We start from the raw sequence: 26,295 nt of genomic DNA on the forward strand, positions 1-26,295 counted from the left end.
TTTTTTTTTTAAACTCGTGCAAAAGAGCGCAAGGCAATGTGATTTTAAGTCTGCCTTCTTGGAAGTCCGGTTGTGAAAATACTTCAACACTGTGTTTTATCACGCGTTTAACTGACGGATGCAATGACCCCCCCCCCCCCCCCCGCCCCCCCTCCCTTTTTTTGTGTGTATTTCTTATAATCTTATTTTTATGTAGCCGTGTTTACCCGAGTGGTATATTATGGGGACGGTACAAAAGAATTACTGATTTACTGCATTAAAGAATATGAAGATTGAAATAATTATAGAAAAAATCCGAGCGCAGGCCAAAGACATGTAGAGACCAGTCACAAAGCGTTTTTTCTATTGTTTTATTACAACCATGTATCTATTTATTTCTTTGGCTATTCCCATTTCCTATATTTTCTGTTATCCTTTCTTTTCAAAATGTTTGTAGGTATAGTTCAGTACTTAAGAAAGAATAGGGTCTTGATGACTATCCTTGCTATTTATAGCTTAGGCCTACAACGAATGGGGCAAAGCTTTTTTTCCATAACTATTCTTCTTTTTTTCTACAAATAAACAAATACCATACGAGTTAAGTGTTCTATTGGCTTAAATGGGAAGACTGGGACGACACAGTCGAGTGTCATCCACTTCACAGATGCGTCTTGGTGCTCTTATTTCCTGACCAACACAGCAAGTGTCTGTATCTCTCGGGCCTGGTTGACGCCGGGATATAATCATGACAAGAAGCGTAGAGTACAGCCTTGTCACGTAGTCCCAAACCTGAATGGATCTCCAAAGCAGCACCATCGTCATCATCATCGTCATCCTCCTCCACCTTCATCGTAGAAAAAAAAAAGAAGAAAAAAAGAAGAAAACTCCCAAATTATGTGTGGCCTTTCATGCCCTGCTCTAATGGTGACCTCAGTTTCGATACCCCTCCACTTCAGTCAGTCTCTTGTCAAAGTCTTCAGTGTCGGCAGATTCATGGGTAACTCACGTTGCATGGAGGTGTGTGGTGGCAGTCTCCACTTAGGGGGGACGCTCACTGTCTGGATGCGCGACTAAGCCATTATTGCCGTCTGTGGGGGGGGATTAGAAGGTGGTGTCCTAAGAACGTTAGATCAGAAAAGGCACTCCTGGACACCACTGAAGCGACTCAGCATCAGTGCAGGGTCTCCTCTGGTGTGTGGCCTCCTGGCGGCCTAACATCGATGGTTCCATGTGTAATGCTGACGCTGGGACTGTGACAGACGAACCCTGATATGGCCGTGATTAGGGGGACTCGGAATGAGCGGCGTGGGAGTACACACACACACACACAGAAGGAGAAGAAGAAGAAAAGATCAATGGCAACACATTATGATCAAAACAGGCATACACGCAGACACAGTTCGTTTAGGATCTGGATCGTTTTTGTCTTTTCAAGTTTCTTTTCTGCGTACTGAGAAACTGTAATTCTAATACTGTTTCATGGATGTACACATGTACACAAACACACACACACACACACACACACACACACACACACACACACACACCACACGGCCTCATTCATTTCATCTCCGCAAACGAAATAAAAAGAAGAAGAAAAAACCAACACAAACAAACACACACAAAAAGAAGAAAAAAGCGGAAACACAGCATGAACAAATTACCCTAGCTGCCATATTTGCAAAATTAATGTGGTCACATTAGCGACAAGAAATTCCACAACTTTGTACAGTGATGTATTATTAACACCCCCCCCCCCCCCCCCACCCTCACTCCAGAATACAGACATAACTGCAATCTATTCCACAACTTTACGTAAGTTATCAGAACGTGAGCGCGGGCACGTGTGTGTGTGTGTGTGTGTCTGTGTGTGTGTGTGTGTTGAATGGGTGGGCGTGCAGTTGTACGTTTTTAATTTTAATTTTATTTTTTATATTATAAATCTTACATTAAACAAACAAACAAAACCTTTTATCCCTAAGCTCGCAGATCTTCATGAATGTTAAAACTACAGGCCCCATTCCCTGGGCCTTCCTGCCCCCCACCCCAACCCCCCACACCTCAGAAAAAGGACCTCCGAGTCATAAACTTATCGATATAACTGTCACGGATTGTCAGGCATGACAAAACATGTATCAGTATGCACACACACACATACACACACAATGGCAATAAAACAAACCTATTCTAGGGTATAAACGAAGGAGGGGGCATAAAATAAGGAGGGGGCATAAAATAAGCATTTAACACACACACGCACACACACACGCATGCGCGCCCGCGCGTGCACACACAAATCTGAACCTTTGTATATTGCCCCCCTACCCTATCCACAGCAATCCGTTTACAGTGCACCATGCAGCAAAATCTGGAACCCTACAGCTCTGGAAACAATAAGTGGACCTCGCCGCAACGACAGACAGAAAACAAAGAACAGGCTTTCCATGCACATGCTTTAGAACAAAAGCAACAACAACAACAACAAAAAACCAACTTTGAAAAAAGAAAAAAAAAAGCGCAGTGCACACACACACACACACACACACACACAGAGCTCTGAACTTAAAACGTTTTTTATCCAAGAATTAAGATTTTAGGCATGGCCTATTCTTTCAATCTGTCCTTGATGGCCTACATCAGTTAGAGTAGCACAAATATATTTGAATGGAATGGAAGAAAGAGAGAGAGAGAAAAAAAACAAGAGAGAGAGAAAAAAACAATCTTCGTGCAGAAAGACAGATACAATGAAGAACACAAACTTTCAATAACAGCAAGGGCTTTGTCATTCCATTCTGTAGGACAGACCAGCTAAAGAACTCATTTTCCGTAAAAAAAAACAACTAGTGGGAGGAGTTGTGAGTTCAGGGACGACCGCAGCATTCAATGCGGCCATCCAAAGTTCCTGTCAGCTGCTGTTTTCCATCATTGACAGTCGGTTTTTGTTGTTTTTTTTTTTTTCAATGCGCTCTCCCAAGTCCCGTTGCGACGATGGCCCATTTAGCCCCTGCGGCGTATATATATATCTTGATCCTGATGCTGATCTTGATCCTGAGAGAGAGAGAGAAAGAGAGAGAAAGACTGGACAGAGAGAGAGAGAGAGAGAGAGAGAGAGAGAGAGGCTGATCCAAGAGAGAGAGAGAGAGGCTGATTGGATAGAGAGAGAGAGAGAGAGAGGCTGACTGGACACACACACACACACACAGAGGCTCATTGGACAGAGAGAGAGAGAGAGAGGCTGATTGGACAGAGAGAGAGAGGCTGACTGGACACACACACACACACACACACACACACACAGAGGCTCATTGGACACAGAGAGAGAGAGACGTTGATTGGACAGAGAAAGAGAGAGAGAGAGGTTGATTGGACAGAGAAAGAGAGAGAGAGGCTGACTGGACAGAGAGAGAGGCTGACTGGACAGAGAGAGAGGCTGATTGGATAGAGAGAGAGAGAGAGAGAGAGAGAGAGAGGCTGACTGGACACACACACACACACAGAGGCTCATTGGACACACAGACAGAGAGGCTGATTGGACAGAGAGGCTGACTGGACACACACACACACACACACACACACAGAGGCTCATTGGACACAGAGAGAGAGAGGCTGATTGGACAGAGAAAGAGAGAGAGAGAGAGGCTGATTGGACAGAGAGAGAGAGAGAGAGGCTGATTGGACAGAGAGAGAGAGAGAGAGCGAGAGTGAGAGAGGCTGATTGAAGAGAGAGAGAGAGACTGATTGGACAGAGAGAGAGAGAGAGAGAGAGAGAGAGACAGAGACAGAGAGACAGACAGACAAACAGAGACAGAGACAGATAGAGATAACGAACCTTTTTTAATTGAGGGAAAAAAGGAATAAGCGCAAATGGCTGGTTTTCATCCTGCCCTCATGAAAGGGGAAAATAAATACTCAATACAAAGGCAGAGAGAGAAAAAGAGATATTGATTGGAGAGACAGAGACACACAAAGAGAGACAGAGACGAAAAGATGACATCCACAACAGGACCGATTGTGGTGGTCCGATTTCTCTTGACAATATTTAGATCATGCTGGCGCAGCAAATTCTCCACTTCCGATTCCGATTTACAGCCCATGACTTGACTCGATCTTGCTTACAAAACCACCTTGTATTTTCTCGGAAATACGTTATTTATTTATAGTCTGTTCATTATTTGAGACATGTAATCGACTCTCGAGCACTTTTGATTCATATACTGTAACACACACACACACAGAGAGAGAGAGAGAGAGAGAGAGAGAGAGAGAGAGAGAGGAATGCATTATGTTCCCTAGTACTTTGCACTGTTACATGGCCAACGACATCAGTGTGCCCAGGATGTTTTTTTCTTACTCTGACCCTTTCTTTTGGGAAAGACTATAACAAGAGAGGACTTCATGTCTGTGCATTCAATGATTCATCGACCCCTTCCAATGTTCTATGTATTCAACTACTGCCATCACTACTACTACGCTACTCAGTACTACCACCGCTACTACTACTACCGCTATCAAGAAGAAGAAAAACAACTCGGAAGAAGAAGAAGAACTCGGAAGAAGAAGAAGAAGACGAAGAAAAAAGAGAAGAATAAGAAGAAGACGAAGAAGAAGAAAGAGAAGAAGAAGAAGAAGAACTCGGAATAAGAAGACGAAGAAGACCTCGGAAGAAGAAGAAGAAGAAAAAAGAGAAGAAGATGAAGAAGAAGAAGAACTCAGAAGAAGAAGAAGAAGAGGAAGAAGAAGAAGAACTCGGAAGAAGAAGAAGAAAAGGGAAAGAAAAAGAAGACGAAGACGAGCAACAAGAGGAAAAACAACAAGAACAAGAGACACAACAAAAGCGCTTTCCAAACCAGTCAATCATACGCATTCAGAGGAATGAAAGACAAAACTCAAAAACACACGTGAATAGGAAGCTTCACTACCGTACACCCGAAAGAGGGAAGGCAGGAAAGAGCTGTTTGGTAATGACGCTCGTTTTTTAAAGCCAGACTTGAAAGAACTGAGTTCAGAGATTTGACAAAGCAACAAAAGGAAGCTCCATTTCAAGTGTTTGCCTCTACTCCTTCCACTACCACCCCCCCTCCACCACCCCACCCCCGTACAGTGCTGGTTTCTATAATTATTTCTCTCGTTGTGAACGAAGTCCGCCTTAGAAGAAAAAAACAGAAAAGCGGCAGATTTCCTCTTTTCCCGCACTGCATGCTGAAACCTCGCCCTTGTGAAATGCTAGGACATCCACACAGAGAAATAAACCACAGCTACTGCAAATGCACGCAGAAAATAACTCTGGCTGACAGGTATCCATCAAAGGCTATCCACGAACACACACTCATACACAAACACCGTAGGTTGTGCTGAATCCAATGTCCTTTATTATTTTGTATGGATACAATGTACACAGAGTAGAACATACTCACATACCATGCACGCATGCATAAAACGAATTTCACAAAACCAAAACTTGAATAAAAGACAAACACACAGAAAAGAACACAAAAAAAACTGAAGCACCAAATGACCAAATCCAAGAAAAATGAGACAAACATAATTATGTACACACACACACACACAAAAAAAACCCAAACAAAAAAACACACACACCACGCAGTCACACACACCTCAGGAAGCAGCAGCCCAGCTGACATCATATACAACCAAAAAGCAAACGTATCCAAGGTTCGATTCCCGCAAGGACACTTACATTTCCTTCCCCTTCCACAAAACTTTTCTTGTGGTCTGTGTGCTAGTCTTTTGAACAAGATGACAAACCGAGGCCTGCATGCGCACAGCACACGTAAAAGAGTCCAAGACAACAAGAGAGTTGTCCCAGCTAAAACTCTGTAGGAATACTCACTCTGACACCAGGTAAAGCACACACATGCAAACAAAATAGACAAATAAAAAACACAGAAAGGGTGGATCCAGATTATAGTAATGCACTTGCCTCAAAGAAGTTTCACACATGGAAATCTTTTGTGACTGAACAGAACTACAGTACTACTCTACACTATACACATTTCACGCACACACACACATGCACACATTCACACATCACACCAAAACCAAATATGAGTGAGCTGCTCCTATTTTATCTGACACCAAAGACTGGAATGTATCTTATGACCAGAAAAATGTTAATTGTTATTATCTTTATAGTAATATGCTGTGGTAACCTATCTGCTGATATATACACTGAGAAGGTTTAAACACTAACACAAGGGTGTGCATTTATGAAACAAAAATATGTTGTACACTTGAGTATAGCATATACAAGTCCTAAAGAAAGGGAGAATACAATAATGACACCAAACCATGCTGTGGTGTGGTAGCCTACTACAACACTCTCACATACAGCCACTAACTACACACACACACACACACACACAACACACACATACACACAGAGGAACATATAGAGGCACACACACACTTTATATCACTTACTGTGAAAAGACGTTAAACTAAAGCACACACACACACACACACTCACACACACACACGCACGGAGACACATACATATGCATACACACTCACATACAATGATACATCACAGATAAACACAAACATGCCCACACACAGATTCAGACACACATACCCACACACAGATTCTGTCACACACACAACAATCAAGGAATTGTATACACACAGGATATCGCCTAAATGTTTTGTCTTTGAGTGTTATTACCATTTTTCACCCTATAACCTATGCAAAGCTATTAGGAAAACAAAAAACACTTGACAGAAAGGGGGGGAAATGCACAAAAATACCTAAAAAAAAAAGAGAAAAAAATGGGGGAAAAATCCACTGCTATTGATTCATAAAAAAAAGGAAGAAAAACAATTATGATGGAACAAAGTAATAAATGTGAAACCAAAGTCTAACAGTAATAAGAGTTTAAAAGGGTGTGTGACAAAAGGATATGACTACAAGATGTGACATCCCATCTGAAACTGACACAAATGAATTCAGCCCTTTTTTTTCCTGCACTAAATCAAATCTCTTCACACATCAACAAATTCAGTTCCTATTTTCTTTCCTGGTAAATCTCTTCACAGATCTCACAAACTTCCCCTCTTCATTCTCCACCTAACTGACTTGAACTGTTATTTATGCGAACAGTGTAAATGTGAACACAAAAATCATCAAAAATGGCACCATATATATACATTATATATATATATATATATGTATATATATACAAACAAATTATATTTAGCCTGACAGAATTGAACTAATGCTCAATATATAAGTGGATGTCACAAACGAGCAGCAAACACATCATATCATAAAACCAGACAAATAAAAATGATAGTCAATACTAAAAATGAAAAAGAAATATTTTTTAAGAAAAAGAAAACAACAACAAAACATGAAGGAAGTCAGTTAAAATTCCATTCCCAAAATTTAAGAAAATAATAGGGATATCACCTATTGTTTTAATTTTCCTTTTCCAGATTCAGAGATCCCAGCCCACCCTTTTTTTTAATTTGTTTTAAAGAACATTCATACACACACTCCCTGTGCTTTTTGATCCACCATTCTAAAAAATAGTCATGCACAATGCAAACCTTTCACCACCACCTCCACCACCATAAAAGGACTCCCCACCTGTCCTACCTATCGAAAAACAAAGAAGAAAAGGTTCAATGAAGAACTTTTTTTTTTTTTTTTTTTTTTTTTCCTTTTCTTCTCAAGCCTCAGACTTGTTCAACACCTTCACTGCAGCTGACAATTCTACCTGACAGTGGATGGCTGTTACCTGAGATAAGACTGAGGTTACGGGTCATGATGTCAGTCACCATTCTTATCTGCACTTCCTCCCCTGGAGACTCCATTACTCTGGTTCAAATGAAACCAATAAACACCACTTAAAAAGTATGCAGGAAGTAGCTCTTCAACTTCAGATTCATGCCATATCATTCATATCGAATCACCAAGGTAAGTAGTTCCGGGGCTACACACACACACACACACGCACATCCATGCTCAAAGCAGCAATGCCATCATCATCATCATCATCACATGTCTTTTTCGTCTCAGGATGGTACGTTTCCATGCCTTTTCTTTATCAAAAACCTGAGTGCGTGTGTACAAGCTGGAAACTAAAAATGAATATAATTATTATGACAGGTCAACACTGACAAAAATATACATACATGATGATAAAGAGAAACAAACCAGAGATATGAAGCAAACAGAGAAAACAGAAAATAAAATAAAATGAAATGAAATGAAAAATAAATGATGATATCAGATATAACTGACATGAAATCAGCGGGGCAACGACATCACTGAAAACTTTTTTTTTTTCAATATTCATTTCATTTCATGAAAATAATAATTTCATTGCCTATCGTGGACCCACTTTGCAATTCTCAGTCATTGAACTCCACATTAAATTTTTTTTTATAAATTTTTTTTTTTATAGAACCATATATCAAAAACAAACATCAGCATGGCCGACTGGTCACATAGTTAACTCTATTGTTCAGATGAGCAACTGATGTAGAAATAAATCAGGGTCATCTTTTTGACACTGACATATCCCCTACCCCTTCTTCCTGTCTGCATCCGCCACCCCCACAAAAAAACAACACCCCCCCCCCCACCCCCCAAAAAAAACAACAACAAAAAAACAAAAACAAAAAAAAACCCAGAGATGCTGCAGCAATTCTCACCAACTTTCAACTTTTCAAGTCGTTTCAAAATCATTTTCATTTTCTTTCCTTTATTTTCCTTTTCTTTTTAAAATTCAGCTTGAATTTGTTTTACTTTTTGAGTTTTTTTAGTTCTGCCTTTGTTCATGTGTGTGTGGGACTTGACTTGTGTTGGGGTGAGAGACTTTATGTGTCAGTGATGAGCCTTTGGATGCACACACAAGTTTCAATCAGATTAATGAAGCTACTGACAAGTAGGCGGCTCATCAGAGAAGCAGTGAGACAGCGCTGAGATCACAGGTCAGGATATCAGTCACCTTTCTTTTACTTGGGACGTCTTCCTCATGTGATCATGATACCTTTGGGTCAGCAGAATCAATCAATAACCATCAATGAGAAGCGACAAAAAGCAGGGAATGCAGTTAAATCAAATGCCAGTCATTGCTCTTTATCTGGACTTCTTCCTCTTGTGATCACGTTACCAGTGGGTCAGCTGAATCAATCCTTCCTCTTGTGATCACGTTACTTTTGGGTCAGCTGAATCAATCCTTCTTCTTGTGACCACGTTACCTTTGGGTCAGCTGAATCAATCCTTCCTCTTGTGATCACGTTACCTTTGGGTCAGCTGAATCAATCCTTCCTCTTGTGATCATGTTACCTTTGGGTCAGCAGAATCAATCCTTCCTCTTGTGATCACTTTACCTTTGGGTCAGCGGAATCAATCAATACTACCATCGATGAAAGTACATAGAAAAGCAGGAAATGCAGTTCAATCTGATAGCATGCTGACCTCACTTCACACAAGATACCACACTGATCTCACACTGATCTTGTTTCATCAAGGACCAGCCGTCAAGGGGTTAATATCAATTCACAGCATCAACGGTGTTTTTTTTCCCTCTCCCTCCCCATCTTGAATAAGGTCTTTGCTGTGTTGTGAGGTCTGGACTGACTGAAAGGATACCATCACATCCTTCAGTGCTGCCTTTGATACCCACTCCCCCCCACCCCCTCATCCCCCCAAAAAAAACAATCATTTTCCCATTTTCAACTTCGTAACTTTAAGCTGGCTGTTTGAAATGACATGGGAACAGAATTTTATAAAGATGGTGAGAATTATCGCAAATGAGCTTTGCACAATAGTTTCAGGGGTTTTGTTTTGTTTTTTTAATCTCTCTCTCTCTTTCTCTCCAGGGATCCATCAGTTTTGTGAGACTGAGCTGCACACTGGGTGGTGATTCTGATACAGTGTCAGGAGCGGCTGGATAGGCCAATATAGGAGTGGCACATACATTGTGTATAAGTTTGTGTGTGTGTGTGTGTGTGTGTGTGTGTGTGTGTGTGAGTGAGTGTTGCAATGCAAGTCTTTGTTCTGAATTACTATTGCAATGGCCAGGTTCTTTACTCTCCCCAACACAGCTCTCGCTGTGTTGGGAATACACTTTTTAAGGAACATCAGCACAAGAGAACCTCACCCTCCTTCCTTCTGCTCTGAAAACTCCACCCCCTCCATCCACACTCCCATCCCACCCCCAACCCTCCCTTCCCCCACTTGTGGTGGCCAAGTTCTCAAAACATCACAGTATGTTTTATATATATATATATATATTATATATATTATACACATATAAATATACATTGACAACCACATAACACACACACAGAGACAATATCAATACAAAAGAACAAACACATTCCCACATCCTGAGCCAAAGTCCTTTTATCAAACACCAGTGACTTTCCCAAAAAAAACCCCAAGGTAACAGCCTCAGACTAATGTCCCTGCTGGGTTTTACTCCCATGTCATTCTGTGCTGGCCTTGAATGACCCCCCGCGGTATTTGTGGCTAAGTAAGATTGACCCCCCCGCCTCCACCACACCCATCCCACATCTCCATTCTAACTGGACCAAATTTCGGATTTATCACAATGGGTCATTTCAAAATGGCCCAGAATGACCCCCATTACAAGTGGGAGGTGGGAGGTGGGGGTAATAACCAACTGGGGGTGGACAGTTCTGACTTAGTGAAGTATACTCCCTCCCCCACACCTCCTGAATTCCCTCCACCCCCAAAATCCACTGGGGTGTCATTCTGGTCTACATAGACCACCAGTGCATTGATAAAAATTAGCCAGATTTTAGGGGTAAAAACCAAAAATGAGTCGGGGTAGCAGGAGGTGGGGGTGGATGAAAACAAAAAGGCTCCTATACCAGAAAAAAACAAAACAAACCTAGACCCCTTACCACAAACCCATCCCACTCCACCCAATCCCCCTGCACTGCACTAAAACGCACCTCAACACCCCTCCCCAACAGCCACTACTGACTAGACTCTGCGTGGACGCCGTCAGGGTCCAAGGTGGTGGTGTTACTGGTGGCGGCGTTGGTGGAGGCATAGGCATAGTGCTCCTGCACCAGCTGCGCCAGCGCCGTCAGCTGCCTGGTGGCCGAGCGGTTCTCTTGGGTCATGGGAGGGGCCTGGCGGGAGGCGGGCTCGGGGGCAGGGCTCATGTCTGACAGGCTCGTTTCGCTGGAGGGCGTCACGTCCGAACTGCTGCAGGGGCCCGTGTCGTCCGAGGAGAGCGCCGAGTCGGTCGTCGTTGTTGACTTCAAGTTGTCTCCCCTGTCCCCACCACCACCACCACCACCACCACCGCTCAGCAGCTGTCCCCGGAGCGTGGACCTGGGACAATGATGTGATGAACATGTGACTCACTCATGGGCATGAAACAGGTATGATGGCATGGCATGAACATGTAAACGGAAACATGCATATGAGTCTTTTTTTTTATGACTCAAGAGGTGACGCAGAGATAACATGAAACAGGTATGGAAATATCTATCACTGCACACAGTTTCAGTTTTGTTTCTCAAGAAGGAGTCACCTGAGTTTGGACAAAGCCAAAGATGCTACACCACATCTGCTACACAGATGCCTCACCAGCAGCATAACCCAACATGCTTTGTCAGACCTTGAGTGCATGCATATATATATATATATATATATATATATATATATATATATATGTGTGTGTGTGTGTGTGTGTGTGTGTGTGTGTGTGTGTGTGTGTGTGTGTGTGTGTGTGTGTACCTATCAGAATGGATGCCTTTACAGAATTTTGCCAGAGAACAACACTTGTGTTGCCATGCGTTCTTTTTCGAGCGTCCTGTACATGGAACCTTGGTTTATTGTCTAATTTTAATGACAAGACGCTCAGTTTAATTTTCAAGTCAAACTTGGGAGAAAGGGCAAGAGTGGGATTTCAACACAGACCCTCACACACTCTGTACTGGCTGATGAACGTCTTAACCTCTCTGCCACCTTCCTCTATCACACAGATATGGAGACGATACATGACAGCACATGACACAGACACGACATGAAACAGATATCACATGGCATGGATCACATGGGTATGACACACGACAGAGACGACACAGACATGACATGATTATGACTCTTGATACAGGCAAAATTAAATTATTGATATGACAAGGACACGACATTACACAGAAATGGGATATGACACACAACACAGACATGACACAAACATAACATGATATGGATGTGATGTATGTCATAGATATGACATGATAGAGTCATGAGTATGACAGATATGTCATGGATATGACACAACACAGACATGACACAGACTTGCCACAAACAACATCACACGTGACAAGATTAAAACACAAAATAAACCTAATTTGTGGCTGATCCTTAAAAACAGAAACCACAATAATAAAGCCCAATTAATCAATCCTAAACACAAATGTGTGACTGTTTATAAAAAGAATCAACCACATAAAAAACCTACCCACCCTATAAAAATGAAAATTTCCTGTTTCCTTCAGTTGAAAAATAAACAAAGAAAATATATTATAAACAAAAACATAATAATATAAAAACAACTGTTTAATGAAAAGAAAGAAGAAAGAAACAAATTGAAAGGAAATGAAGAACAAAACGATTAAAAAAAAAAAAAAAAAAAAAAAGGAGAAAAATATCAAAAGGTAAAGGTAAAAGAAGCAAGAGATTAACTACTTTCTCTCTCTCTGTTTTTAATATTCTGTGCCACTTCACAATTCATTTTCCAATATATTTCATTGATTCAGTACACTTATGCTGCACAACACTAAGCCCTAGAATTATTTACACACATGAATCATCAGATGTCACCTGTGCTGTCTGCCCATGCATGACATCGACAGCTTGTGACAGATATTACCACCACCACCACCAACCCAACCCTCTTTCCAAAATCAATATAAACATCAAAGAGACCCCCCCTCCCCCCCGGAAGCACCCCCCCCCAAAAAAAAACAACAACCACAAACAAAACAACAACAAACAAACAAAAAAACAACAACCAACAATAACCACCTACAAATGAAACAAGTAATTTTCTTTTAATATAAAACCTTTTGTCAGGTGGATAATTTTTGTGCTGAAATGTATGTTTCTCTCTTTTATAAAACAATCAGAACAACAAATATGCCAGCATACTATCAGCATCTACTCAGTGTGAGAGACTGACAGAAGCAGTGAAGACAGACACAAACAGAGACAGAGACAGAGACAGAGAGAAAGGAAGAGAGAGACAGAGAGGAAGAAACAGAGAGACAGACAGGCAGTCTTTGAATGTGAGAGAGAAAAAGAAAAAGGGTACACACAATTCAGATTGACACTGACAAGTTACAAAACCATCCTATCCAAATAAAAAATCCCCATTACCTTTGGGTCACTTGAATAAAAAACACACCAAAAAACCCCCACTCAAAACAGATTTATATAAAATATTTTTTAAAAACAGATAAAAGAAATAGAAAAAAGATAAAAGAAAACCCATTTAAAAAAAGATAAAACAAATCAGAAATTAGTTGTATTATTAAAATTAAAGCAATTGAAGAAGGTAACTGCTGTGTGTGAAAGAATCTGATACACTGTAAACTCCATCATAAGTGCCCAGTATCTGGTAAATACCCGCCCCTCAGGTAGGGTTAAAACATGTGCAAAAGTGAAAGGGGCAGGTCTTTAGAAATGTTGCATAACTGAGGTAATTACGGTTAACTAGAAAAGCACAATGTCCACAGTAATATTTTCTCTTTTCTTTTCTTTCTTTATATTTTTTAATAGTTCCTGCATAACATGTTAACTGGTTAGTTTTTTTGTTGTTTTTTTTTGGTTTGATTCAGATCATACAGAAGCAACCCCAACCCCCCAAACCATATAAAAACATAATCTACAACAGAAGGCATTAGATAAAAGAAAGAAAAAAAAGGGAGAAAAAATGCCACCCCCCAAAAGACAGACAGACAGAAAAAAAGAGAGAAAGCATGAAGTCATCAAATACAAAGAAGGCGAAAAGAACATTTCATTCCCTGGCAGATTATCTTCAGCAGGACTTGGAAGAAGGTTAAAATCTTATTCTTCCAAAACAAGATTAGTCCAGTTACCAGGCAATGTTAACAAGAAGCATGGTAAGTTGAAATCACAGCATACTCAGTAAGGGATCAAACATCACGACTGCCTGGGAAAATGGATACTTACCGTTTGCTGACAATATGAAAATGTGTGCTTGATGACATTATATTTTTCATGTGGGTTTTCACACGAGTGCAGCAAGCAAAGCAGGAAATACCCAAGAGATGGTCAACTATGGAGTAGGGAAAGAGGAAGGTAGCGAGGCTGAAGATACACAGTATCATATCATAATATTTGTATATTGTTTGTGCAAGCGTGCAGTTTAGGAAATTCTGCTGGCAAAACTGAAAGCAAGACATACTGACCTGTTCACCCCCAAAGCTAAATGGTTATTATAAACCTGAAATGAAAACTAAACCTCTTCACATTGGAGCACAAATGCTTTTCTGAGTTTTGTTTTTGTTTGTTTTGTTTTGTTTTGTTTTCCTTTCTATTATTACAATATTAGATTCTTATTATCTTATTTTACATCAGAATCCTTTTGATAATGATAATGACATCGACAGGGCATCAACAATCTTTGACACTTTCAGGAAAAGCTGGGCACATTTTACTGCAGCTTCATTGTCTAAACATTTCTCCTTCTTCTGTCCCATTGGAAGACTTTCCATCATCTGCCTGGTGAAGCCGTGTTTTGCAATGTCCAAGACTGACACACTGTAAACCACGCCAGAACTCAGGTACCAGGATTCCACCCCACCTCCCTTCCTTTAAACCTCAAATGTCATGAGGATGTCATTGTTGGCTTTGGGGTAAAAAAACAACAACTGAAGTTTATATACATCATGCATTGAGTGCAAGTTAGAGAACCCACGGCAACAATCTGTCCTTGACAAACCTGTGGGTAACAATTCATTGGAAAGGAAAACAAATGTGCATGCAGGCTGGCAAAACGCAAACAATGACACTTGTACTGTGGTGACACTCACTACCCTTAGCAGCCTCAAAGGCATAATTTCAAATGAAGAAACCCTCTGGAAGGAGACAGTTCTTTATCTACTGGAGAGTGTCCATTGAACCACAAGGGCTGAACTGGAATCAATCAAAGCAACAAAGTGCACAATACTCAGACCCTTCACAAAGATTGCAATATTCCACAGCACACCAAATGAGAAAACAGAAAGACAAAGGCTGTGAGTTTACCACAACTGAAAACTTGTCAGCCAAAAGGATCAAAAATCCACATACACATATAAAACATTGCATACACATGTGTAAAAAATGTGCGCATACTCACACACATGTGAATGAAAGCACACACATGTACTTAAGTATACACATGAACGCACACATGTAAATAATGCACGTACATGTGGAAAATAAGTGTGTACACGCACAGACATACACATATGATATATTAATGCACACTCACATTAACAAATGCACATGCTTACATGTAAACAAAAGGTCACACATGCACAATTGAATGCACACACTTACAAACTGCACAATACACACACACACACACATCACACAAACACAAGTGAACGAATGTACACATGTGAACCAAGTCACATATACTTGTATGTACATGCACACAAAAACAGGCCAGTCAAGCTTCTTTGCAAAGAAAGTGTCATTTAAAAAAAAAAAAAAAGAAAGAAAAAAAAAGACAAGTCAGGAGGACACAGCCCTGGCGTCTAACAGATGTTTCAGAGACAGTGCAAAACAACTCAGGGGAAGACAAAAAAAAAATGAAAAGGTACAACAGTGACAGTCCTGGCATCCCAAAAGATATTTCACGAACAGCGCAACCTCTTTCCTACATAATACCACCACCCAAAAGCATTCAGAACAGCAGAGGAGGCAACAGCTGTCCCGACTATCTGGCCTGGAATTTGATAAAAGTGGAGAGTGTCTTGCCCAAGTTGCATCCCCACTCAACCAAGTGGGCTTTAGGACAGTTAGCACTGGTATGGTCACCAAAGGCCAACTAGACCCCAAGCACTAAAACTATTAAAAGCTGATGCAATATTGCCTCCCAGTTTGAGACTAATAGTCCTTCATGTAATCAATGTAAATGAATTTCCAACGCAGTGGAAAAAACCACTGATCATACAGATCTAACTTTGCTGTTGGCCCAACTGTAAGCTTACGAAAATCTCTGACATGAGCTACGAGTTGAGCGTTGAGCCATACTCTGCCGTAACACCTGTACATGAACAAGGGACCACACAGGCAGCAGTCATCACACTGGCCCTCACCTGCTGCTGTCATCATCTTCATCCTCCTCCTCCTGGCTCCGACGGACAATGGTGGTTCTCTCTGGGGGCACCAGCATGGCGGCAGCGATGGGCGTCTGCTGCCCGACACAGCCATCCACCAGGGACGCAGCAGGGGCAGGGGAGGGAACCAGGGACTTGGGGATGGGGTTGGAGAAGCTCCTCACCCTACCCCCATCAGGGCTGTCATCTGACGAGGACTCGCTGCGCATGGTCTGGGCCATCACTGTCAGTGGAGTGGCGCGGCTGTGGTGGTAGGGGCGCCGAATGGCCGGGATGGAGACAGGGGGAGTCTCTGGTTCTGGGGGTGGCGCCACCTTGCGTGACCGGGGGGAGGAGGGGATGGGGATGGGGGCGGACTGACGGCGGGGGTCCTTGCGGGACAGGAGGGCACTGGTCTCGTGGCGGGTGCGATGAGGGGAAAGGGAGTGGGAGCGGGCCAGCAGCGGGTGGTGGTGCGCTGCCCCCTGGTGCCCATGGTTCCCATGGTGACCCCCTCCCCCCACCCCTCCCACCACCTCCCTGGTCATCCGTGACAGCCTTGCGCGCTCGAACGACATGCTGCGCAGCTGCTTGCCCCGCGTGGAAAGGTCTTCCAGAGGGATGTCCAGCCGCCCCTCATGCCCCTGGCCCCCCAACTTGCTCCCTGCGGACCCTGCCTTGGGCATGCGAGACACGCCCCCCGGGGCTCGACTGGCAGCACTGCCGCTACTGTTGTTGGCATTCTGGCTGAGGGACTGCACCGCCATGGCTGAGGTGGCCTCCTCCCCCACCTCCACCCCTTCCCGTGCTGGGCTGGTGCTCGACGGTCCCCCTGATCCCCCGCTCTGGCTCTGCCGGCTCTTGCTGCGCTGGGCTGCCTTGGCCTGCAGGTGGCGCTTCTGCTCAGCAGTCACCCGCCTAGCCCCACGGCCTTGACCTTGACCCTGGGGCTGAGCAGTGACTGGGGAGGAGGTGGCAGAGCTGGAGGCAGAGGCAGCACGAACAGGGTGACTGCGACCTGTTGGAGACCACAGAGACCATTGAGTGAGAACGTAAACATACACAGGTCTTCCGTATGCTCTTTACACAGGTCTTCAGAATACCACTGTCGTTTTCATGTGCTGTAATGATCTGTCACATTGTCTGAATGCCTATCAGTCAACAAGTATTTGGAACATTCCTTGCACAGGTTTTCGGAATACCACTGTCATTTTTAAAAGCAGTGAGTTGTTACATTGTCTGAAAGTCTGCCAGTCTATGTATCATTTGACAAGACGGTCACATGTGCTGGTGTATGGTGCATCAGTTCTAGCATTTCTTCTTCCCCCCACCCCCCTTGTTTTGTTATTTGTTATCCCAGTATATGATCTGGCAATCTGTCATCAACTGGCTCTTTGTCCACAGCACATAACTAGCTACAAATACATAATTTTTTTTATTCAACTTATTGTCTGTCACTGCCATCATGTGGACAATCTAAAAGACCATTTTTATGAAACTTCTTCTTCTGCGTTCACTCGTATGCACACGAGTGGGCTTTTACGTGTATGACCGTTTTTAACCCCGCCATGTAGGCAGCCATACTCCGTTTTCGGGGGGGTGTATGCTGGGTATGTTCTTGTTTCCATAACCCACCGAACGCTGACTTGGATTACAGGATCTTTAACGTGCGTATTTGATCTTCTGCTTGCATATACACACGAAGGGGGTTCAGGCACTAGCAGGTCTGCACATATGTTGACCTGGGAGATCGTAAAAATCTCCACCCTTTACCCACCAGGCGCCGTCACCGTGATTCGAACCCGGGACCCTCAGATTGACAGTCCAACGCTTTAACCACTCGGCTATTGCGCCCGTCATTTTTATGAATCAAAAATTATAATGTTGTCATTTGTAAGGTAAATAAGTACCGAGGGAAATAACTCACTCATCTTTTTCAACCAATAACTTGTAGATCTTTTCAACCAATAACTTGCTCATCTTTTCAACCAAAGTCTGAGGACTTTCAGCCACCTACTCCACATGGCAAAAGCCAGATGCTGTATTTTCCTACAGCAGTTGTTCTGCCAACACCAGGAGCAAATGAACATGTATGTGCCAACAAACATGCATGTGTGAATGCTGCACTGGGCACATCCCACCAGGGATGAATGTCCATGTGTGTGGGTGTGCACACACATGTGTGCGTTTATGTGTAGGTGTGTTTGTGTGTGTGTGTGTGTGTGTGTGCACATCCGTGTGTGTGTATGTGCACGTCCATGTGTGTGCACACGCACTCATACAAGCATACATGCATGCATAACAATGAATAAAATATGTGTGATTGCAAGCCAGCAAGCACTGCCCCAAAGACCGCAAATCCTTGTCTTCTTCAAAATGCTTATATCATTCAAAGACACAACAGAACCAGCAGTCCTACCAGGGATGGAACCGCGAGGGTGGTTCCCCTCCACTGGAACGATGTCCAGCAGCCTCTCGATTGTCTGCATCTTCTGCTGCCGTGCTCGCTGCCGCCCCTTCATGAGGCGCTGTTTGGCAGCCATGCAGCGGATGTGGTCATCGAAGACGAAGCGAGCCGACAGTATGGGTTGGGAGCGGCCATGAACGGAGGAGGACGGCTTGTGGACGACAACGTGAAGCAGGCGACTGTCGTCCTTGTCCCCCGACACCTCCACATCCTGCCCACCGATTGGTCAGTTAACTGTCCATTCATCAGTCAGTTGCTTATCAACAGTAATGTTCAGTTGTTTCCCCCGACGCCTCCACTTCCTTACCAATGACTGGACAGTTAACTGTCAATTCATCAGTCAGTTACTTATCAACAATAATGTTCAGTTGTTTTTAAACACAGATTGTCACTCAATAGCAAGCTTCAAACTGGGTATAACTGAAACTGTGGAAAACCATTACCATTATAAAAAGCACGATTCAGTTGATCTACTTTGGAAGCTTTGCACTGAGAAGAAAGGAAGTATATGTCATCCTACACAGTTCTATCCTGCATGATGTAAATGCCAAGTGTAAACTGATAACTTCCCAGTCATTTAAAATCAGTGTTATTCATGGTATTTGTCAATCTATTTGTTTACAGTATTCAGACTATGATCAACTTTAATGTCTTAAAACACCGAACTAAGTTTGTTCATCAATGACATGACCAATGTATTATTGTTGTTGTTTTTTTGTCGTTTTAAATGATCATGTACTTGCATCCATTCAAAAAGGGACACTGGCCTGTAAATAAATACATTATTCATATCCATATCTCTCTACCTTTCTCCCTCTGGCTTAATAGCAATTGTCAAGAGTAAAAATTTATTTCACATGTTACCAAATGGATAAGCCATCTGCTTAGATTCATTTAATATTCAAGTAAAGTAAAAGAAGGTCTGTCCTTGTTCAGAATAATATTAAGTGACATTATACAGGTTATAAAACACCCCTCTCCCACGCCCCACTCCCAGTCCCCTGGTTTTGAATAGTGTTGTGTTGTATTACTCATTGTCACACCAGATTTCTTATTACGGTCAGTGCCACCAATTTTTCCCCCTTTTTTTTCTGCCTGAAGTGTATTTTGTTTTCTTATCTCAGTGGATTTTTCTACAGAATTTTGCCAGCGACAACCCATTTGTTGCTGTGAGTTCTTTTACATGGTCCAAGGCAAATGTTCAACAAACCATTTATGTTCATTTGTTTGTTTGTTCTCTCTCTCTCTGGCTTGTACTGTGGTTGATGGCCAAAGTTCAATAAAACATTTTCACTCATTCAATCGTTAGTTCTTTTTTCTGGCTTGTATTGTGGTTGATGGGCAGAGTTCAATGAAATATTTTCATTTATTCAACCGTTCATTCTATTTCTGGCTTGTACTGTGGTCCACAGCCAAAGTTCAATAAAAACATTTTTGTTTGTTCATTCCTTCACTCGTTCTCAGCCTGGCTTGTCAGCCATGCACCACGACAGACCTGCAGAAAACCGACGAAGCGGACGACGCCCCAGCCCAGTCGCTTGGCATCTGGCTCCACCAGGATGAGCTGTACTGGGTCAATGACCAGGAAGCGCCTCTCCTGACGCCGGCTGGAAAAGAAACCAGAGCTTGTGGAAAGAGGTGAGGAGTGAGGAAGGTGAGAGAATGGTTAGGACCCTCAGCTGCCAATGCCGAGAGACCGTGAGGGTGTTGGTTCGAATCCCCCTCTTGCCCTTTCTGCCAAGTTTGACTGGAAAATCAAACTGAGCATCTAGTCTTTCGGATGAGACAATAAACCGAGGTCCCATGTGCACTTGGCGTACTGAAAAAGAACCCATGGCAACAAAAGTGTTGTCATCTGGTGAAATTATACAAAAAGAAATCCACTCTGATAGGTAGACAAATATACAAACGTGCACTCAAGGCCTGACAAGCGTGCTGGGTCATGCTGCTGTCAGGCATCAGCCTAGCAGATGTGGTGTAGCATTTATGGATTTGTCCGAACGAAGTGACGCATCCTTGAGAAACTGAAACTCGTGCTGCCTGACCAAGACACCTTCACCAGTTAACTAGGGGGTCAATAGACTTGGGGCTGTCAAGGATACTACCATCACTTTGAAAATATCAAAAACTTAACACACATAAAAAGAATTTAAAAAAAACAAAAACAAAAAAAAAAAACCCAAAAACAAACAAACATAAAAATAACATTAAAAAAAGAAAAGAAAAAAAAGCGTACTGTGGTTGGGTGAAAAAGGGGTGGGGGGTGGGGGGTGGGGGGACAACTGCAAAAACCCCTGAGGTGATGGAGAGGTGAAACCTCACTGGAGGGTCTGGGGGCAAAGCCCTCTCTGAAGCTGACCAAAACAAAACAAAACAAAACAACAAAAAAACCCAAAAAGTTTTCAAATCCCATTAGCAGCACACGAATCACCAGTGTTTCATTGTTCTGCAGGGATCAATATCAACATTTTTTTAATGGCGCATAAACAACACAAAAGAAATAGTATTTTCTATAAACCTAAGAAATGGTAATAGAGATGAATCTGTTGTACTTCAGCTATAGATCCCGGATCTAAATAACATTCAACTGCAGCCATCAACTATCAAGTGTATCAGCACATCATCGGGCTGAATTAATTTCAGCACAAACACAGACAGAAAGACACACACACACACAGACACACAAATATTACAGTTTTGTTGCAAATAGTGGGACTGGCCCAAGTGGCTAGACACAAAAAACAACAAAAAATAACAAATAAACAAAAAAACAAACCCATCTCATCTAGACTGTCAATGACAGTGTTCAATGTTTCATGCCGTTTGGAATATCCTTCAAAATGTTTTAACCCCTTGACTGTTGCTGTTGTGAATGCTTGTCAGTGAAGGGCTGTCACCTTGCTGATAAGATTGAACTATAAGGCCAGGTTATCAGTGATAAGACTGAACTATAAAGCCAGGTTGTCAGTCAAGGGCTGTCACCTTGCTGATAAGACTGAACTATAAGGCCAGGTTATCAGCGATAAGACTGAACTATAAGGCCAGGTTGTCAGTCAAGGGCTGTCACCTTGCTGATAAGACTGAACTATAAGGCCAGGTTATCAGCGATAAGACTGAACTATAAGGCCAGGTTGTCAGAGAAGGGCTGTCACCTTGCTGATAAGACTGAACTATAAGGCCAGGTTGTCAGTCAAGGGCTGTCACCTTGCTGAGATAAGACTGAACTATAAGGCCAGGTTGTCAGTCAAGGGCTGTCACTTTGCTGACAAGACTGAACTATGAGGCCAGGTTGTCAGTGAAGGGCTGTCACCTTGCTGATAAGACTGAACTATAAGGCCAGGTTGTCAGTGAAGGGCTGTCACCTTGCTGAGATAAGACTGAACTATAAGGCCAGGTTGTCAGTCAAGGGCTGTCACCTTGTTGATAAGACTGAACTATGAGGCCAGGTTGTCAGTCAAGGGCTGTCACCTTGCTGATAAGACTGAACTATAAGGCCAGGTTGTCAGTGAAGGGCTGTCACCTTGCTGATAAGACTGAACTATAAGGCCAGGTTGTCAGTCAAGGGCTGACACCTTGCTGATAAGACTGAACTATGAGGCCAGGTTGTCAGTCAAGGGCTGTCACCTTGCTGATAAGACTGAACTATAAGGCCAGGTTGTCAGTCAAGGGCTGTCACCTTGCTGATAAGACTGAACTATAAGGCCAGGTTGTCAGTCAAGGGCTGTCACCTTGCTGAGATGAGACTGAACTATGAGGCCAGGTTGTCAGTCAAGGGCTGTCACCTCACTGAGATGAGACTGAACTATGAGGCCAGGTTGTCAGTCAAGGGCTGTCACCTCACTGAGATGAGACTGAACTATGAGGCCAGGTTGTCAGTGAACGGCTGTCACTTTGCTGATAAGACTGAACTATAAGGCCAGGTTGTCAGTGAAGGGCTGTCACCTTGCTGATAAGACTGAACTATAAGGCCAGGTTGTCAGTCAAGGGCTGTCACCTTGCTGATAAGACTGAACTATAAGGCCAGGTTGTCAGTGAAGGGCTGTCACCTTGCTGATAAGACTGAACTATAAGGCCAGGTTGTCAGTGAAGGGCTGTCACCTTGCTGAGATGAGACTGAACTATGAGGCCAGGTTGTCAGTGAAGGGCTGTCACCTTGCTGATAAGACTGAACTATGAGGCCAGGTTGTCAGTCAAGGGCTGTCACCTTGCTGATAAGACTGAACTATGAGGCCAGGTTGTCAGTCAAGGGCTGTCACCTTGCTGATAAGACTGAACTATGAGGCCAGGTTGTCAGTCAAGGGCTGTCACCTTGCTGAGATGAGACTGAACTGTAAGGCCAGGTTGTCAGTCAAGGGCTGTCACCTTGCTGAGATGAGACTGAACTGTAAGGCCAGGTTGTCAGTCAAGGGCTGTCACCTTGCTGATGAGACTTAACTATGAGGCCAGGTTGTCAGTGAAGGGCAGTCACCTTGCTGGGATGAGACTGAACTATAAGGCCAGGTTCTCAGTGAAGGGCTGTCACCTCACTGAGATAAGACTGAACTATAAGGCCAGGTTCTCAGTGAAGGGCTGTCACCTCGCTGAGATAAGACTGAACTATAAGGCCAGGTTCTCAGTGAAGGGCTGTCACCTCGCTGAGATAAGACTGAACTATAAGGCCAGGTTGTCAGTAACCATTCTTTATTCGAACTTTTCCCTCAAGGGACTGCATTTATTTTGCTTTGATATCCAATACAAAAACAATTTTTTATACTAAATTCTGAGACCATTTTAATCACCTGAAATATTCTGCAATATATGGAATTCACTTAACTTTGAAATACTGCTATCCAGTTTTTAAATGCTTTACATACTTTGGTATCCTGTTCAGTGTATCCAGTTTAATGCAGCCCTTGTGGACCCCATTTGTTTGTGCAATAATTCAGCCTCCCCTGCCTTTTTATGAATACAATAATTTTCATGGTATCCTTAATTCATGTCAGAATAAAATCTGTTATAAAATCTAACATCAAGATTATCCTGAAATGATCCAAGAATATGGTGTTCTGTTATTTTGTAATGTTTTTAAAACTTAAGTATCCATTTTAAAAATAAGATATTTTACAGAACTGTTTGTATCAAATTCCTTTTGAAACACTTTCATGTCAAACATGACTTGCTACCATTCTGAAATGATGACTTTGGTACTCAAGGTATTCTGAATATCTGACTAAAGTATCTAATTTACCTTTGTCTTTCATCCCTTTGTTTCACTGTTATGTGTGTATGTGAAAGGTGGGTGTGAACATGCTTCCATTTCTTTCTAGAGAAGATTCAGCACAATATACTACTACTACCACCATTACAACTTCTCCTTCTTTCTCCTCTCCCTTTTCCTCCTCCTCCTTCTTCTACTTCATCTTCTTCCTACTAAAAGTTTCGTAAACATAGTGTGCGTGTGCGTGTTCCGTGGAAGCTGCGATACGTAGCCTATAAATGAGTGTGTGGAGGGGGCTAGGGGAGGGGGGGGGCCGGGGGGGGGGCAGGGTAATGAGTGTGTGTGTGTGTGTTGGGGCTCATGTACATTTATGTGTATTTGATTGTGCTTTCATATCTGTGAAACTGCATGTTTGTTGCATATCTGTTATGCATGTGTGTGTGTGTATGTATATGTGTGAATGTTTGTCTGTATGTTTTACATTTACTTGCTTATTTATCATCATTGTTGTCTCTTTTTTTTCTTTTTTCTTTTTTTGTGCACTTAGAGTTGACTTCATCAAGATTTTGTGCCTTATAAATATTATTAGTAGTAGTATTTTATGTATTTATCTATTATTTTCATTTATTTATTTTATTTATTCATTCATTTATTTTTTATTTTTGTTATTTTATTTTATTTTACTAATATTTTTTTTTTTCTTTTCTTAAGTGCATTGGGTTATGCTGCTGGTCAGGCATCTATTTGGCAGATGTGGTGTAGCTTATATGGAACTGACCAAACGCAGTGATGCCTCCTTGAGCTACTGATAATGATACTGATCATAACTGAAAGATGTCCCAAGCATCCACATGTGGGTTTTACACACACACACACACACATGCATGCACAAATGCTCACACACACACACATATGCACACACAAACACATGCATACACGAATGGACATGTACAAAAATACGCACATGTACGCATGCTGTGCAGATTTGCGGCAACTTTAAAAACGAAAAATGAACCCGAATGGAGTATTTTATCCCATCTCAATACTGACCACCATTACTTAACAGCAGCTGACACCAACCACCCCTCCCCCCCCACCCCCACTACAACAACAACAAGGTCAGAGTTCTGAAATAATTAGCGGAACAGAGAGCGGCGCCTGCCCCTTCCATCTCCCCTCCACCCACCGCTTCTCTAGGAAAATCAGACAAGAAGTTCTTCTAGGAAATACAGAAACCAGGGCACAGCACTTGCATACAGCCCCAGCTGGGCGAAATGAGGTCACAGGGTGGGAAGAGACTACACACCTTCGCACACATACACACACACACACATACCCTTACCTTTCCCGGGTGACCACTGTGCAAGCAATCAGATCACTGTTGTCTGCAACAAACACACACAACAAACTTTAGAATGCACGGCTGATGCATTTTTGTCAAATAAACGCCTACAATGTAAACTGCTGTGCACTGCAAGCAGCATGTTACGCCTTCGATACCATCATGTCTGCGCTGTTGTCGCCCAAGTTGTGTTCGTTACATTGCGTGGTCATTTTGCTTCAGTGCCTCTTGGACTGAAGCATCAACAAAATGTGTGATTTTCACAAACTCTTTAGGTCCAAAACACTGTGTCATTGTCCACTGACATAATACATATGTGGTCCCTCTATTCATGTCTCTGATTTGACAAAAGCTTAACTACAACGATATTAGGGTTTGCTGAAAAAATGGAGGAAAAAAAAAGACATGCATGCACACTGCAGACAAAAAGAGAGAAAACAAAAACACAGAATGCATACAAGTAAACACAAATACAGACACACACACACACACAAGCTTGCAGACATGTAACTGAAAACTGCTACACATGCATATATATACAACACACATGTAAAAAAACACCCAAAAAAAACCCCACATGTGCACACACACACACACAAACCAGCAAGGGTACAATTTCTCCACAGATACATCAGTATGCCAAGTAGGCATGCACATTCGTATGTATACATGCACATGCATGCATGCACATACACATATATAAACACATGTGCAACTACACCCACACACCCACCCATACACACATAGAAAAGATAAAAGGAGAAAAGGGAACAAGCGAGACAGGTAGCGATAGGGGGACATGTGATTCAAACAAACTTAGAGAGTTGAGGAGCAAAACAAATGAAACAACACAAAAGAAAACAAAATCAGAGACTCTCTCTCTCTCTCCCTCCCTCTCTCTCTGTGCGTGTGTGTGTGTGTGTGTGTGTGTGTGTGTGTGTGTGTGTGTGTGAGAGAGAGAGAGAG

At 42.5% G+C, this 26,295-nt stretch overlaps 1 protein-coding gene across 6 annotated transcripts in view; it reads right to left on the bottom strand.

Annotated features, from left to right (window-relative positions):
• Positions 1 to 5,325: 5,325 nt before the first annotated feature.
• Positions 5,326 to 26,295, bottom strand: part of LOC143283955 (protein CLEC16A-like) — a 69,595-nt gene continuing 48,625 nt past the window's right edge. For 5 of the 6 annotated variants that reach the window (XM_076590461.1, XM_076590444.1, XM_076590452.1 and 2 more), the window contains 5 exons: positions 25,330 to 25,372; positions 20,286 to 20,397; positions 18,743 to 19,001; positions 16,324 to 17,341; positions 5,326 to 11,317 (listed from right to left, as the gene is read on the bottom strand). In XM_076590461.1, the coding sequence (XP_076446576.1) occupies positions 10,954 to 11,317; positions 16,324 to 17,341; positions 18,743 to 19,001; positions 20,286 to 20,397; positions 25,330 to 25,372 (1,796 nt within the window). In that variant the 3' untranslated portion in view covers positions 5,326 to 10,953. Of the gene's footprint in view, positions 11,318 to 14,424; positions 14,460 to 16,323; positions 17,342 to 18,742; positions 19,002 to 20,285; positions 20,398 to 25,329; positions 25,373 to 26,295 lie in introns of all 6 variants that reach the window. The other variant, XM_076590470.1, reaches the window with a different exon arrangement.

Source organism: Babylonia areolata, chromosome 1 (assembly GCF_041734735.1).
Source record: "Babylonia areolata isolate BAREFJ2019XMU chromosome 1, ASM4173473v1, whole genome shotgun sequence".
NCBI lineage: Eukaryota > Metazoa > Mollusca > Gastropoda > Neogastropoda > Buccinidae > Babylonia > Babylonia areolata.